This window comes from Nestor notabilis, unplaced genomic scaffold (genome assembly GCF_000696875.1).
Source record: "Nestor notabilis isolate BGI_N333 unplaced genomic scaffold, ASM69687v1 scaffold1422, whole genome shotgun sequence".
Taxonomy (NCBI): domain Eukaryota; kingdom Metazoa; phylum Chordata; class Aves; order Psittaciformes; family Psittacidae; genus Nestor; species Nestor notabilis.
Window position 1 is genome coordinate 91784 of NW_009916748.1, and position 14801 is coordinate 106584.

At 40.4% G+C, this 14801-nt stretch overlaps 1 protein-coding gene across 1 annotated transcript in view; it reads left to right on the forward strand.

The window, feature by feature from the left end:
* Positions 1 to 14035, forward strand: part of WDFY4 (WDFY family member 4) — a gene marked incomplete at its 5' end in the record, with an annotated part of 101992 nt that extends 87957 nt beyond the window's left edge. The window contains 7 exons of the mRNA XM_010024707.1: positions 947 to 1131; positions 2761 to 2919; positions 6720 to 6899; positions 9714 to 9896; positions 10488 to 10575; positions 12803 to 12914; positions 13969 to 14035. Of these exons, the coding sequence (XP_010023009.1) occupies positions 947 to 1131; positions 2761 to 2919; positions 6720 to 6899; positions 9714 to 9896; positions 10488 to 10575; positions 12803 to 12914; positions 13969 to 14035 (974 nt within the window). The remainder of the gene's footprint in view (positions 1 to 946; positions 1132 to 2760; positions 2920 to 6719; positions 6900 to 9713; positions 9897 to 10487; positions 10576 to 12802; positions 12915 to 13968) is intronic.
* Positions 14036 to 14801: the final 766 nt, after the last annotated feature.

Genomic DNA, 14801 nt, shown 5'->3' on the forward strand with positions numbered 1-14801 from the left:
GTTTGTCAGGAAGAGAGACTGTGTTGTCCCTTCACTCAAGTGGAATTCTTCCTCCTTTTATGAGCAGCCTGCAAAATCTGAAGCTCTCACCAGTTACAATAAAAGGTGCTGTGGGGGCTGTGCTCCATTTTCTAAGCTAATAAGCACAGAATTCTTCAATGGGTTGAATTTGGCTTTTCAAGAGCACAGAAATAGTCACACAGCTTTGTGTGAGTGGGTACAACCAAGATCCCTTCTGCCAATTTTTATTTGTGTATTGTGAGTGGGCATTGAAAACACTCAAATACTCAGGAGAAATCTTGAAACTATTCTTGCAGAGTTCTGCACAGATTTATTGGGTTTTTTTAATAAGGCACCTAAATCTTTTCTCTCTTCTACATTCTGAGTATGTTAAATTGAAGCATAAATCTCACTGTTTTCCATTCACATTCTCTCTTTTTGTATTCAAGAGTGAAGTAAATACTGTCTCTTTCCCAACTTCTTGATCTTCAAATCCTTTCTTTTTCTTCATCTTTTTCTTAGTCTGCTACTTTTCTTACCATGAAGAAGCCTGAAAATTTCAGTGTCCACTTTTTCATCCCACAGTGGTGTTCTTTACATCACACATCTTTGTGGGGACAGAGGGGCTGTACTACAGAGGCAGTGAGTGACATGCCTAGCACCCTCTGTAGTGCATGGCATAAGGCAATGAAAAGAAGCTTAATGACACTTCTGTTAAACAGTGTCATTATCATGTGCTCCTTTGGAGCACATCACTCCCCCTGAATGGATTTATGTGGTCCATTGGAGAGGAATGTTTCCACTATTCTGTCTGGAAGCTCAGTTGTAGAGTGCATTTCTGTCTGTGGGCCTGGCCACACCACTGACCCCAGCTGTGGGACTTGCCAGCCTCACCACACAAGCTGTGCAAGGAGGAAAGCTAACTTAATTGCTCTAAACCCAACAGGATTAAATATGTTCTATGTCTTGTCAGACTGTCCCAGGGGAGCTATTGGGCACATTGTTCATACTGAGAAGGGCATTCTGGCTGTCGAAAAAAATAAAGTTTTGATTCCTCCTCTTTGGAGCAAAACATTCTGCTGGGGATTTGAGGACTTCACCTGCTGCTTTGGCAACTATGGGTCTGAGAAGGTAAATAAGAAAAATTCTATGAAGAAAAATAAATTAATGATATGTTGTGGTCTTTGGCTGGTTTAGGCGCCCATTTCAGAGGCTACTGGGAGCTGGTTTCAGGGGATGTTGTACAGGACCTCTCACAGTCAAGCTTCTCAAGGTGGATATCCCAAGAGAGTACAAAGTCATTCTACACTGCTCAAAAATATGGCATTTCCTCTCTAAATTACCTCTAGTTTTTCTTCCAGAGACTCTGCTGTCCGGCAACAGAGTCTCTGGAAGGAGAAACCCCATTTCATAGATTGTAAGGACAATACAAGGTCTACTGGCCACTGATTAGAAATTTCATTGTGCAGAACTTTCTGCTGAAATTAAAATAGGACCATCTGTCAATTCCCCTCTAGCTCCTAAGCTGAGCCCAGTGCATTCATTCAAAATAATGATGCCTTCTATTCTAGAAAGTTAGTACTCTTACTTCTTTACTGTTAAAAATCAACACACTGATTTTTAGATGTGTTTGGGACAATGTTATGACATGCAAAGACACTGGAGTTAGCTTGAGTACCACAATAGCAGATCATGTCATTCGGCAAGATACTGACTTGGGTATTTGTGGAAGCCACACCATTGTGTTTTTAGACATAATCACAGTCAATGGAAGTGATAAAGCCATGAGGCATATTTTACCTTCTGCTCCCTAAGTGAAATTATTGAGAGCTTTCTCCACTGATTTCAACTACACTCAGTGCTTAGCAATTCATAGTGATGCTGTAGGTATAAATTATTTGTTTTGGCTTTTCAAATGTCAGGGTGTCATTGAGCCTAGCGACACTGAGCATAGCGAGTGTGATTACACAGTCACTGTGAGAAGTAGTTGAGAGTCCAACTTGAGTTCCCTTTCTATCAACTGTGCCTCTGAACATGAGCTTAAAATAAATTTTGGTCTTCTTTGTAAGTAGTAAAGGTGTGTTCTGTCTGTGGTATGAGTTTTGTAGCTGTGCCATCCAGCCCCGCCAGAATCATTTGTACCATAGTGTTGCCCCCATTTTGTGGGACAGAGCTAATGAAGAATACGAGCAGAAGGATGTTTGTGCTATTGTGGCAATGTGTAATAGACCTGACCTTGGTTTAAGCTGATTTGGGTGCTGCTAATGGAGCCGTGGCGCAGAATGGAATTTAATGCTTTGGCTTTTGGTTTTTCAATTAAAGTAAGAAAGAGGAGGATTGCAGAGCCAGGCACTAGTTCTGTTAGCAGTGGCCATCACAGCTTGAGCGTTCTCTTTAATTTACACTGAATGTTTGCATTCTGTCACTATGTGGTGGCCGAATGAGCTTGCCTGATGTCATGGAGGAAGTCTGTGGCACAAGAGGGATGGGACTCAGGTATCCTAAGACATAAGACACTGACTTTCGTCCAGCCTTCCTTTTTGGCCAATGGAGGATGGCACAGCTGCATGCAGCCACAGACTGTGCATGTACCTATTATACAGCTGTGCTGTGAGCAAAGAGACTGGTTAAGATGAGCTTTTCTTTCCTGGATTTGGAGAAATGGAGGCTCAGTTCTGAAAATTGAATCTACCCTTTGGTGTTAATAAATGCATGGTATCACCAGATGATCACTGGTCTTAAAGCTACTTTCTCATGCAGAATATGACTACCTTTGAGAGCATGGCAGATTGGGGAAAGTGCCTCTGCGCTGTGTGTCCTTCAGCAACTACAATAATCACATCTGGAACAAGTTCAGTTGTGTGTGTCTGGGAATTTTCCTTGGTCAAGGACAAAGTGAAATGTCTGAACCTGAGACAGGTCAGTACTGTGGTTCTTTTGCTATAGAAACTCAATGAAAGTCAAACGATTTGTTTCTTTCTCTTAGATGACTGGCAGAGGAAATACCTTTGGATGAATCAAAAAGGCAGAAAATAAGCTACTCAGCAATATTATGTGACAGCCTGTTGTCAGGACAGGAGCTGATAATATGCCTTATTCCCACCATTTATACTTATGAACTCTGCTTGGGTTTTGGTTGGTTGCTTTTTATCCTGCCTTTGGTAGCATTTCCAAAGTTTATTATGATCACAGAAACAGTGATGTTAATATGCTCTCCTTACTTGAAATGCAGCAAACCATTGGATTACTTTTAAAAACCAGTATCATCTGGAAATGCTGCTAGTTCTTTCTGGTCTGCTATAGCAATGGACAGGATGTCCAAAACACCATATGAACTTAGCTGATGAAGATGAAAGCTCAGCTAGGCAAAGATCTTGATTCTTTTCCCTCAAACTGAATTCAGAACATAAAAAGTTTATCTGTCACTTCATGAGGTAGGGATGCATCCAATAAGAATGATATAGCTTGTGTCCTCATTGTCCAATGTCCTTTAGTTGTTGTTGATTTAAAGCTCATCTATAGTCATCAAACAGCTGTATAAATGTTATTTCAGCTGCAAAAGCAAATCCTCATGCAAGGTTTGTGTGGTGTAGCTATTGTGAGTACTCAGCTTTACCAGTAAAGCTAGAGTACACCTCTATTATAACTGAAAGGCAACACGGGACCCTTTTTCCCTAAGAAATCAAGAGACAGAAAACACTTTGCTACTTTCAGGTGAATTAATAAAGGGTTCACTGATCAGCAAGTTCTCCCAGTGTTAGAAGCTTCTTCTGTGCATTTGCTCTGGAGGGATATTCAGACATTTCAGTGCTTTCTGTAACCTGAGCCAAAACATATTTTATTTGTCATTAAATGGTGTGAAGACTTCAATGTCTGTTGGGATGCCAGAGAAGGATTTAGGTCTTCATTTATCTGAAATTCTTGTGTGTTGAAACTGGGGAGGTGAATTGTGTTTAGAGCAGTCTCTCTTCTGAGGTTTATGATGTTTCCTGCTTGAGAAGAAGCCAGAAATATGAGACAAGATCTTCAGTGATGACCTTTTAACCAGCTGATTATTTTTCCAAAGCAGGACATAGACATAGAAATGGAAGAAATAGCAGTAGAGAAAAGCATAGGCAGTAATCTTCTTCAACATCAAGATGATACCAGTCAAGGGGTCAGTTTAGTTTCAGGCAACTGTTTGAAGAGGTTGTATTTTACCTCCAGTATAATGCCTTTCTCTTTAACAATCTAAAATCAGCTTTGCTGATGTGTTCCGCTGTGATTAATCTGTTATTAACCAAAGTCCACAAAGTGGAATGAGATCATTCAATGACAAATACTGTATCTTTCATTCTCTTTGCTAGCAGAGGCTTTTTTTGATGACCATCTAGCATGGATGTAAATTTGAACTATGTTTCTATATGCCTTCCAGTGAATTACTTGCTGCTTTCACATAATTCACTGTTTTGTGGTGGCTGCTTTTTCTGCTGAACAAAAAAATTATATCATCTTTCCTGAGAGAGTGAGTTTTGCTTAAGTAAAGCTGATGTGCTATAAAGTGGATGGTATTCACTTACCAGCTGTCTCATGGGGCTGGCACATTCTGGTATGAAATGTAGTAAAGTACAGAAACTATATTTCAGCAGAAAAAAATGACTTCTTTTTTTCCCCCTTTCTAGCAGGGGCTGCTTACACTGTTTTGTAGAATACTAAAGATTGAGCATAATAGCCTCAGTATTGATCCATGCGATTTACCAGTCCCCTCAGTGTTCATGAGCAGAGCAATATGTGCAATCCAGACCCCAGAATTTCTGAGCCAAATGAAACACTAGACTGGGAGAAGCATCTGGGTGAGATGTGCTGTCTGCCACACAGACCTCTGAGGGACGTGTTGAACATAGCTGTGAAGTGTCTGCATCCAAGTCAGCCGGTTAAGTTGGATGGTCAAACTTGGTTTAAGTTTTCATGAACTAAGCATTCTGCAGTGAACCTGGGATTTCTCTATCTTTTGCTATTTGTGAATTAACTCTGGAGATGGGCCTCACAGTTCTTTCTGCAGATATGCTGCAGAATATTTCCCATTGGGGGAAAACCTGTCACTCTCTGCAGAGCAATAATGAGAAAATGGTAGACAGCTAAAAACGTGCAGTAATTAATGCATGAATATGCATTGAGGCACTGGTGGATTGAGCTGAGATTATAATTGGGCTCAGGTCTAGTGCTCTCTTCCACATTCAGCTTGTATTCAAAGGACTTCATTGCCAGGTAGGATCTTACTGGCTTAAAAAAAGAGGAAGAAAAGGAGCTTAATTAGAATTGTGCAGGAGCTTAGCTTGGCTTGACTTGGCAGGTTGGATGCTGTCACAGTGGGTATGTTTTCTTTCATGCTTTGGAGGAAGGAAAGGAAATTTGAAGCCCTTGAACCTGCCTTGTCCCAGCTCTTTTTGCAGAGATCTTGTAGAGTTCTTGAGCACAGGCACTGGGTTATACCCAGTCCTTTGTAAAGAGACTGTTCTACAGCCAATCCAAAGACCCTATTTTGTGCCATGATCTTTAGTCAGCATTTCTTGCAAATGGAATAAATCACAAGCTGAAATTCATCCCTCACAGCTGCAGGTTGCCTTCAATAGTGCATAACCTGCTGCAGCTCAGCTTCTGCACCCATGGACTGTTTGAATGCTGTTGTCCTAGTAACCTTGGCATGTGGCAGCACATGTTAGCCAGCAGGAGTTCAGACTCACAGACACGCTGGAAAAGAGTATGAGATGTGTTTGCAAAAACCATCTGGGACATGTGGCTCTCCTGCTCTGTGCTGAATTGAGATAGACTCTGAAGATGTGCTAATTATGTCATGTAGAGAAAGACAGCAGGGAATGTACATTTACTGTTAAAACTAACATTAAAACTAGTGAGTCTGATTTTTCACAGTAAGGCATCTAAAAACTGAGCCCTGAAAAGCTTTTTAGGAGAGCTGTGAAGGACTCTTTCTCTGTTGCCCTACAGGCTTTACTGTCATTGGTGGTTATGCAGCAGAAATGTATACTGCTGTCACTTGAGAATGCTGTATTAATCAATTGTCATCAGTATACTTCAATCCATGACTTCTAACTCTGCTATTAAATTTCTGTAAGTGTAGTCTGTCTTTACAAAACTGTTTTAATAAGGCTAAACTGGGCATTCCTTATGTCTGTGGAACCTATAAAACAACAAACAAGAAGAGAATGTTCTGCAATGATGAAGAGAAAAGAATTTGTCTCTGGCTTTAAAGGAAGAATTCTCCCCCAAATGCTGGTTTTATTCTTAACTAAAATTGAAAAAATATTAGTACTTGTTCAGAAAAAACAAAGATAAGACTGAGAAGGTCACTGAAATACATCCTGAGAAGTTTTATTTCAAAATGTTATTTAAATATTGAGGAATAGTAATTTCCAAGCATAAATTTTACTTAAAACTGCATGGACTTAAGTGAAAAATGATGTGTTGTTGCTGAGGGCAAAGCATTGTTACAGTCTCAAATGTATGCCAAGGACCCTGAGTTACTGTGCAAGTCATATAACCTCTTGGAACCTCAAGTTTTTTCAAGTTAAGGGCATTGGTATTTCCACTCGTACCCTTTCCAGATCTCCAAAGAATGACTAAGTGGCTTGCTCTTACTAAGCAAATGATAGTAGGGCTGTGGTTCCCTAGTAAATCAGCCACCCTCTGCTGTGGTTTATTGGTTGCTTTTTCCCCACCAGGCTTTGTATGGGCACACTCAGGCAGTGACCTGCCTTGCTGCGTCTCTGACCTACAGCATCTTTGTGAGTGGATCTGATGACAGAACCTGCATTATCTGGGACCTGAACCAGCTGATGTACATAAACCAGCTTCCTGCCCACAGGGCAAGCCTCTGTTCTGTTGCCATCAACAATTCCACAGTAAGATCTTCATTTATCATCTTTCTTCTGATGCATCCATGAACATTTCATGATAATTTAATGGATGCTCTTCCCAACATAAAACATCCTGAGAGTCTGATACATTGATTTTTTTTCTTTCTACAGAGATTGCTAATAGTGTTCTTAATGATGAGAGGCAAGCAATAAAAGCAACATCTTAGACTGAGTAGCTAAGTAGAGGCATCTTTGGATGGGTAGATAGCAGGATTAAACCACTTTTAGTTTACAGAGCATGAAGCATTACTCTAGTAGCTCCTGGATTTGGCTCACCTATAACCTTATTGCCTCCATTATTTCATTAATTTCTCCTGACATTCATGCAGCAGAGCCATGTCAGCTGAGACATGTTAGACCTCAGTCTGCCGCCTCAGTTAACAACTACCTTACACCTTTGTGGTGACGATGTTGGCTTTTTGCTTTCCCGTCTACTCTCAGGTGCAGGGAGAGCACTTGATAGCAGTGGGTATAAGTCTGTTGTGGTCTGTGCCTTGACAGAATTGCATGCATGTTGATAGGAAATTATTCTGTATTGTATTTTGCTGTAAACACTCTGAATGAATTTTTTTCCAACCATCTACCTCCCAGAAATGTTGCTTGCACATTTGTATTTTCTATCTCTGTTAACATACTAGAGCAGGATTCCAGCTGCTCAGACAATTAGAGGTTGGATCCAGTAGTTGAGCTTGTACCAAGAGAGGCAAAATTGAGTTCATAGCAGTAAGAAACCAGGCATTCTCCATTTAATCTGTGCCAAACAGTCATCTCCTATCAGAGCATTATTAATCTTGCGGTCTGATGATTAATAATTAGAGGGGGGAGGATTAAGTAGTCTGTCCAGTGCCAGCTCAGCATCCACCCCCAGGAGTCCTGGTTAGTGTAAAATATCCAGTGCAGCAGCTCAGTTCAGAATACTCTGGAGGTGCCTTATGAAGTCAGCTGAAGCAGCCAAGCATTCAAAAATGAGGAGGTGCACTGGCACAGAGCATGGACTTGAGACCCAAAAAGGGTGGAGTGCTCTCCTTCCTATGTACCAGCCCACCCTTGACAGTAGCCTGTTTAGTTGGTAGCTCCTCTTCTGGAGCAGTCCGAAACAGGGATTGTCTGTGCCAGGAACAGTCTGGTAATTGATCCAAGCATAGTTCTACAGCTTGTTGGAGTGTAAATGGTTAAACTGATTGGACACTAGTCTGCAGAAAGGTTCATTTAAAAGAGGAAGAACCTTAAGAAAGTATGACTGAAACCTCAAGGAAATAAAGATAAAGGGGTCCATATGTTATGGATGAAGAAGTTCTTTTTGACATTAGCACAACAGAATGCTTAATTCTGAAATGGGTTTTTGTTTAAATTTTTATTTTTAAAATATTTCCATTGTGCTAAATTAAATATTTTGATTGACATAAAATTACATATTTGGTAACAAGATTTTTTCCTAGAAAACTCAGAGCAATTTGAAGCAAAGTTTTGAAGGAACCAAATCTCTGAACCATATACATTTCTGTGAAACAAGAACCCTAAATCTTTTATGTGATTGTTGACTTTTATATTTGAGCATCTAGAAACTACATTTATAGATCAAAATCTCATGGTGTTTGTATCATTTAGATACAAAATAAAAAGGCTGTCCCAAAAAATTTATAAGCTAAGGAGGATTGTAAAAGCTTGCTGTAATTAATGATTTCAGTTAGTTTTAAATCCCTGGTCTAGACCTGAAAAACACTGTAGACCATTACCAAATGCCTGGACATTATGTACTCGCATGCTGATAAGTTAGCTGAAATTTAATCTCTTTAACTATTGGCAATTCTATTTCAATTGTGCTATCCTTGTTTTATCTTCAAAATTCTTCCCTGCAGTATGAAGAGCCCTTGTCCTAAATCAGACAGGGGTGAAGTATGGTGTTAGTTGATCTAAACCAGATGCATGCTGCTAATTTAAGGGCACAGTGGCCTTTGCCAGAATCAGATGACTTTGCTGATGGTGTTCTATTTAGCTGGCTCTTAGCATGCATCAAGGATGGAAAGGTTAGGTGGAATTTCAATTAGTAACTTGATCAAAATGCACTTTTGATAAAACGTTTAAAATTGCATTGTTGTCTCATATTTCTTGCCCCTGAGGGATTACCTTTGTATTTGCTCCTTACATGTGTTCTGTAGTAAGACTGCACCTGTGTGGAAGGGAGAGGAGAGGAGATATTCAGTTGCAAAGGATGTTTTCTGCATCAGAAATGCAGATCACTGAATGCTGAGCTGGTCATTGGTCAAATGCAAAACAGTCTAAAAATGCGATGACATTAAGCTCCCTGTGAGGGGCAGAGGAGGATTGTGAAATCACCAAAGGCTTCGCAGCTAAGCAGGTGAACACCATGTCCTTGCTTAAGACAATGCTTATTTGTAAAATTTAAGAGCACTTGACCTGGCCCATTGCCTGTGCACAGTCCATGTCAGTAGCTAGGTCAGTCTGTCTCTTTTTTTGCTAAAAGCCTGGATTTTCTGGAAAATAGAAAGGGAAGGTTTAAATAAATGTTTTGATTTAAAAATGCAAAAAAGTTTCTGCATTATTTTGCCAAATCTGAGAAAGTTGTTTTGGATTTCTACAATACAAAAATGTCAACATTTTTCATGAGGAAAAAAAAAAAGCAAAAACATTTTTATTTCTCTGGTTTACATCATCTGCCCAGGAGCAAAATAAAGGTCAGAATTTAAGTCAGAGCAACACTAATTTATAATCAGCATTTAAGAGTTGTGAGGAGGTTGAGTGCAGGACTTTGAAACACTGCCTCTTGATTTTTTACAGGGTGATATTCTCTCTTGTGCTGGATCTTACCTATATCTGTGGACAGTCAATGGCCAGCTTCTCGCAAGCATTAATACCACGTGCAGCCCCAAAAACCATATTGTTTGCTGCTGCTTTGCTGAAGTGATGGACTGGGACATACAGAGCATCGTCATCACAGGAAGCACAGATGGAGTAGTGAGGGTAGGTGGATGGGAGAAAGGAAAGGGAATCCTGATGCACTGTAGAACAGAGGCAGAATTTTGCACCCTAAATGGAAGTACACAGCTACTAAAAGCCCATGTCACTGTCTTAACAGGGCAGCACAGGGCAGAAGCTGAGAATCAGAGTAAAATGTTTGCTTCCTATCAACTGTTATCCTCCTGAACAGAGGAGTCTTTGCCGTTCAGGAAGAGTTTTGAAAATGCGCTTTTCATCCTGGTGTGGTTTTGAAAGAAAAAATTATACCATCCATTGGAAATATGTTTGAGCCTGGTTTCTTGGAGTTGGCTCACAGCTCAGTTTATTAAGTCATACATTCTCAGGAGCAGGATTCACTGCTGGTTCTGCCCTCAGTCTGGTGTGAGAGCTTCCTGGGCTACACCAGTTCCCTGCGTACATTTCTCCAGTGTGACATCCTGCAACACAGTTGCAGAGGGATTGATGACTGAGAAATCCAATTCTGATGTTAGAAGTCCATTTTCAACCCTTTGCTGGGAAGCAGGCAACTGCTTCTCTCTCTTGTTGCATTGTTATAATCCATGTTTTTCCACCTTTACCTCCTTGCTGGCACAGCTGTGGAAGACTGAATATACCAATAACACAGACCAAGCTGCTGGGCTGGGACCACAGAAAAGCACAATGGAAGAGCCAGGCAACACAGGTATTGAACACAGGGTCGGCTGTGAACTGTAGTGTGACTATGTGCTGCAGACCTTGGTTGGCTGGGAGGAAGAAGAGGGTGTGTGAGCACAGTAGTGTGAAGGGGAGATGGTGCACGTTACTGGTGCAATGTTGCTGGAACCACAGCAGAAGTAGGGGGTAGCCACTGCCCTACCTTAAAGACAGAACACCCCTGAGCCACTAGTTTCATGGGCACATCTTGCCTGGATGAAGCTAAAAGCTTGTTTGTAGGCTCTGTCATGGGTTCTGCTGAGCTTAACAGACCACCTTTCTGCATAAACCTGTGAACCTAATCAATTATTCTGGCTCCAGAAAGCCCATTCCCTTGACACCTCTGCTGATGCCCTGTACTAGAGTGTCCTGGAATAATACTAGAGAGGACAGTGCCAGATCCTGCCCTGGGATGGAACATGGAATTTTGTTGTCTTTGCCACCTTAAATGAGGTCAGAGGCCCTTCAAACTGGTGGGAGGCCAGCTGCAGCTGAGCCTGGTTTCTGTTAGCATGGAGCTGTTTATTCAAGGCCATGCCAAGCTGAAGCCGATACCCTGGAGTTCTCACAGAGCTGAGGTTAATAAGATGATGGTGCTGCCGTGCTGACTGGTATTAAAAATAACTTGAGCTCGCTTCTCTGTTCTAACAAATAGAGGAGCTGAAACCTGCCAGGGAGCTTTAAAGGAACATCCTAAATAGCACAGCTTGCTTCTCTTCACACCACATTTTAGAAGAGAAAGGAATTGTGATGTTATCATGTATAATTTACACCACTTATTTGCTGTGATCCTCATTACAGACAATCTCTATTACTTTAATTTTAGGCACACAATCTGCATAAATATAGAGATATAGATGTAACATCTGCATAAAAAGATATTATACAGTAATTGGGCATTACCACTGAGATCTTCAGAAGTGCTGTTCATGGAACTTGGCATCTATGTTACTTAGATTGCAATGTGAAAATATTTATACATACAGAGGCATATTGGAAATGCCAGACTAGATGCCCATCCTACCTTTTGTCATGTCTCAAAGTAGCTAGAGCCAGATGCTTCTAGGGAAGGTGCAAGAACACCAGAGATACCAGATGTGAGCTAGTCTGGCTGCGGTGGATACATATTTGGTTTTATTGTGGTCTCTACTCAGAGATTGCTGCAAATCAAAGCAAAAGACTTAACATTCCTTCCAAAATCCTTTTAGTATCCTGTAGTCATTGTGCAAGTTCTTTTTACATGTAGGAACATCCCTTTTAAGAATTTCCTAAGTTCTTGTCCATAACTTCGTGTGGCAGATGTTTCCAGGTACTCAGGTACCCAGGTACAACTGCTTAGGCATGTCTTTGGACAAACTGAGATTTTAGCTATTTTAAAAATTTCTACCTTAAACAGTTTTCTAAATGTGGGCTTAAAAGCTGCCCTTGGGAGCACAGCGGAATACTCCTGTTTGTGCCTTTTTCAGAAAGGACCATAGAAGACATGCATTGAGCACAGGCATCTGGTGATGTGTAGACACACACATCTGTTTGTACATGAATACATGTATACAGCAACAGCATTCTTTATTAGAGTGGAGAGGTGTAATCAAAGCAGTGACATGCTCCCTTTAACTAGTCAGATGACTTCAGAATTATTTTAAATGGCCAAATACTCCCAAAGTTCATTCCGTGCATTAAAGAAAATAAAATTAATACCAACCACAGTCATTAAAAAGACCGAAGTAACTATGATTGAGTTATGTTAGGGGTGTGTATGTATGTATGTGTGTGTGTATGTGAAATGTTCTCAGCATTTAATTATTGATTCTGTTATGAGCAGATTTAGATAAGTTGATAATACCGGGGCTTTATGTAATTTCTTTTTACTAGGCAATTATGGGCTGTATTATATCCTGGCAGCAAGGTATTGTGGGGCATCTTATTAAGCATAGAGCCAGTGAAAACTGATGAACAATTTTGCTGAACTAGGCATGCAATTTAGAAAGCAATAATACACAAATCCAATTTAGTACACAATTGATACAGCCGCACGTCAGCACATGTAACTATCATAGCCACAAATTAAATTGGGATGGGCCTATTTTGCAACAGCACAGGCTGAGATTAAATATATTTGTTCTCAACTTAACAACTTGCTGACCGTAAATAATAACAATCCCATCCATGCTGCCCCCAGACACTTTCTAAATATTTATTTTTAAACCACACAACAGGTAACAAGTGTGGAAAACATCTTGTTCTCTGTCGGGAACTGAATCCCAGCCTTGCCTTGACTGGAAAACCAAGTAAGACCAGCCCAGCAGTGACCGCACTGGCTGTATCCAGGTACTGTCCTTCCCTTTGCATTCCAGCCGGGGTCCAGCAGGGGGCACGGTGTTGGCCTTGGAGTCTCCACCGCTCAGCCCTACATCGTCATGGGTTTTGATTTTACTACTGATGGGGGTTTATGTTTGGGGGTTTGTTGTTGTTTTAGGGTTATTTGTTGTTGTTTGTTTTGGCTTATTTGATTTTTTTTTAAATCTTGGTGGTATCACTTTTGGCCAAACACAGTTATTCTGGGAGCTGGTCAGATAGGAGCAACCCAGGAGAGAAATAACTAGGTTTCAGCCAGAATACTTGTAAAGATCTGCAGCTGCTACACTGTCTCTGCACCATAGAAGAAGCGCTATCCTAGATGTTGCTAAAGATACTATCTCCTTAAAATGTAAACAGGAACTTTTTGGCCAACAGACAAACAGTTTGCACAGCCAGCAATATTTTAGTTTACTCAGTCCTCCTTCTGCAGTTTCATCTTGCTTTAATATTTGTTGTTGTCTCCTATTCCAAGATGTTATGATGTACTGTGAAACATTTGCTATCTTTCTCTCCACAAGTGTTGGAATTTTGATAGTTACTAAAATTATTCCTATATTCTTCATTCTCAGCTTTAGAGCTTTTAGTGAGTGTGATGTTTATATGCATTGAAAGTGGGAAACTTGAGGGTGGGTTAGTTTCATTACTGTTGGTGGCACTGAATGCAGCAGATTTCAGGGGGTGATGCCATGACATTACGTGGTAACAAGTCTGAATTCTGAATCTGGCCAGCAGATTATTTAACATTCATAGAGTCTCAGAGGAGGGTAAGAGCTTCTGATCTGGCTAGATTGTCCACAGCTAACCCACTGAACTCTGGGGAATTTGGATGCACTTCTAAGTTCAATCTTTGAAATACTTTGTCTTCTTACAGTCTTTTTCTACTCAGTATGCTTGAAATTCAACATTAAAGATAACCTACTCCCCTGAATGTTGCATCCTTCTAATTGCTACACATGCAGGAGAAAGCCTCAATCCCATTTGTGTATTGTTCTTAAACCTTTTTCTCTTCTTTTTCTTTCTCAAGAAATTCCTCCAAGCTTCTAGTTGGTGATGACTGGGGAAGAGTCTGTTGCTGGTCTGTGGATGGGTAGGAAGAAATAGCCAAGAACTCTTGATTTTTCAGCCTTTTTGATGGAGAGAAAATTACCCTTCAGAGCATGAATGAATCAGAGAAACTGGAAGCCTATGGCTGGGGACTGAATTGCAAAGGAGTTATTGGACTGATGCTGCAGTCGAGTCTAATGGAAATTTTGGAGAATGGACTCCAAAACTGTGAGATATTGACAGACACATGGACAACAAGATTTTGCAGTATTTGTCCTAAGAAACTTTTTGTATTTTAAATACTATTTTAGATATAGAATGGCATACTACATTGCATTTCATAAATAATAGCTAGCAAATAAAACTGCCTTCATTATGACAAAGAACAATGTAGCTTAATAACATTAACATTCTAATTTTAATACGATAAGGTCAGAAAATACTGGGGTTTCAAACAGATGTTAAGTGATTTTGTTGCAGTATCTTTGTTCTTCCTAACATACAAGCATGTTAATATCTCCATTACAGTCTTCCTCCTTTCCTGCATGAAAATGTATGCATGCCTCCTGAAAAGCTATTTTCTTTGCAAAGTGAAGGTAGGAATTCCCAGGTTGATAGTGGTGCTTTTACCAAGCCCCATTCTGAGCATGTGTTATGATGCAATCTTTAGTTTCCTAATCTCTGATTTGTTCTTCTTGGAATGGGTGAGGATGAAAGTCTGACACAGGTGGTCAGCATATTCTTTCGTTCTTCTCCTTCACTGACTTCTTTCCTGGCCTTGTCCCAGTGTTCTCTGGAATATCAGTATACGAG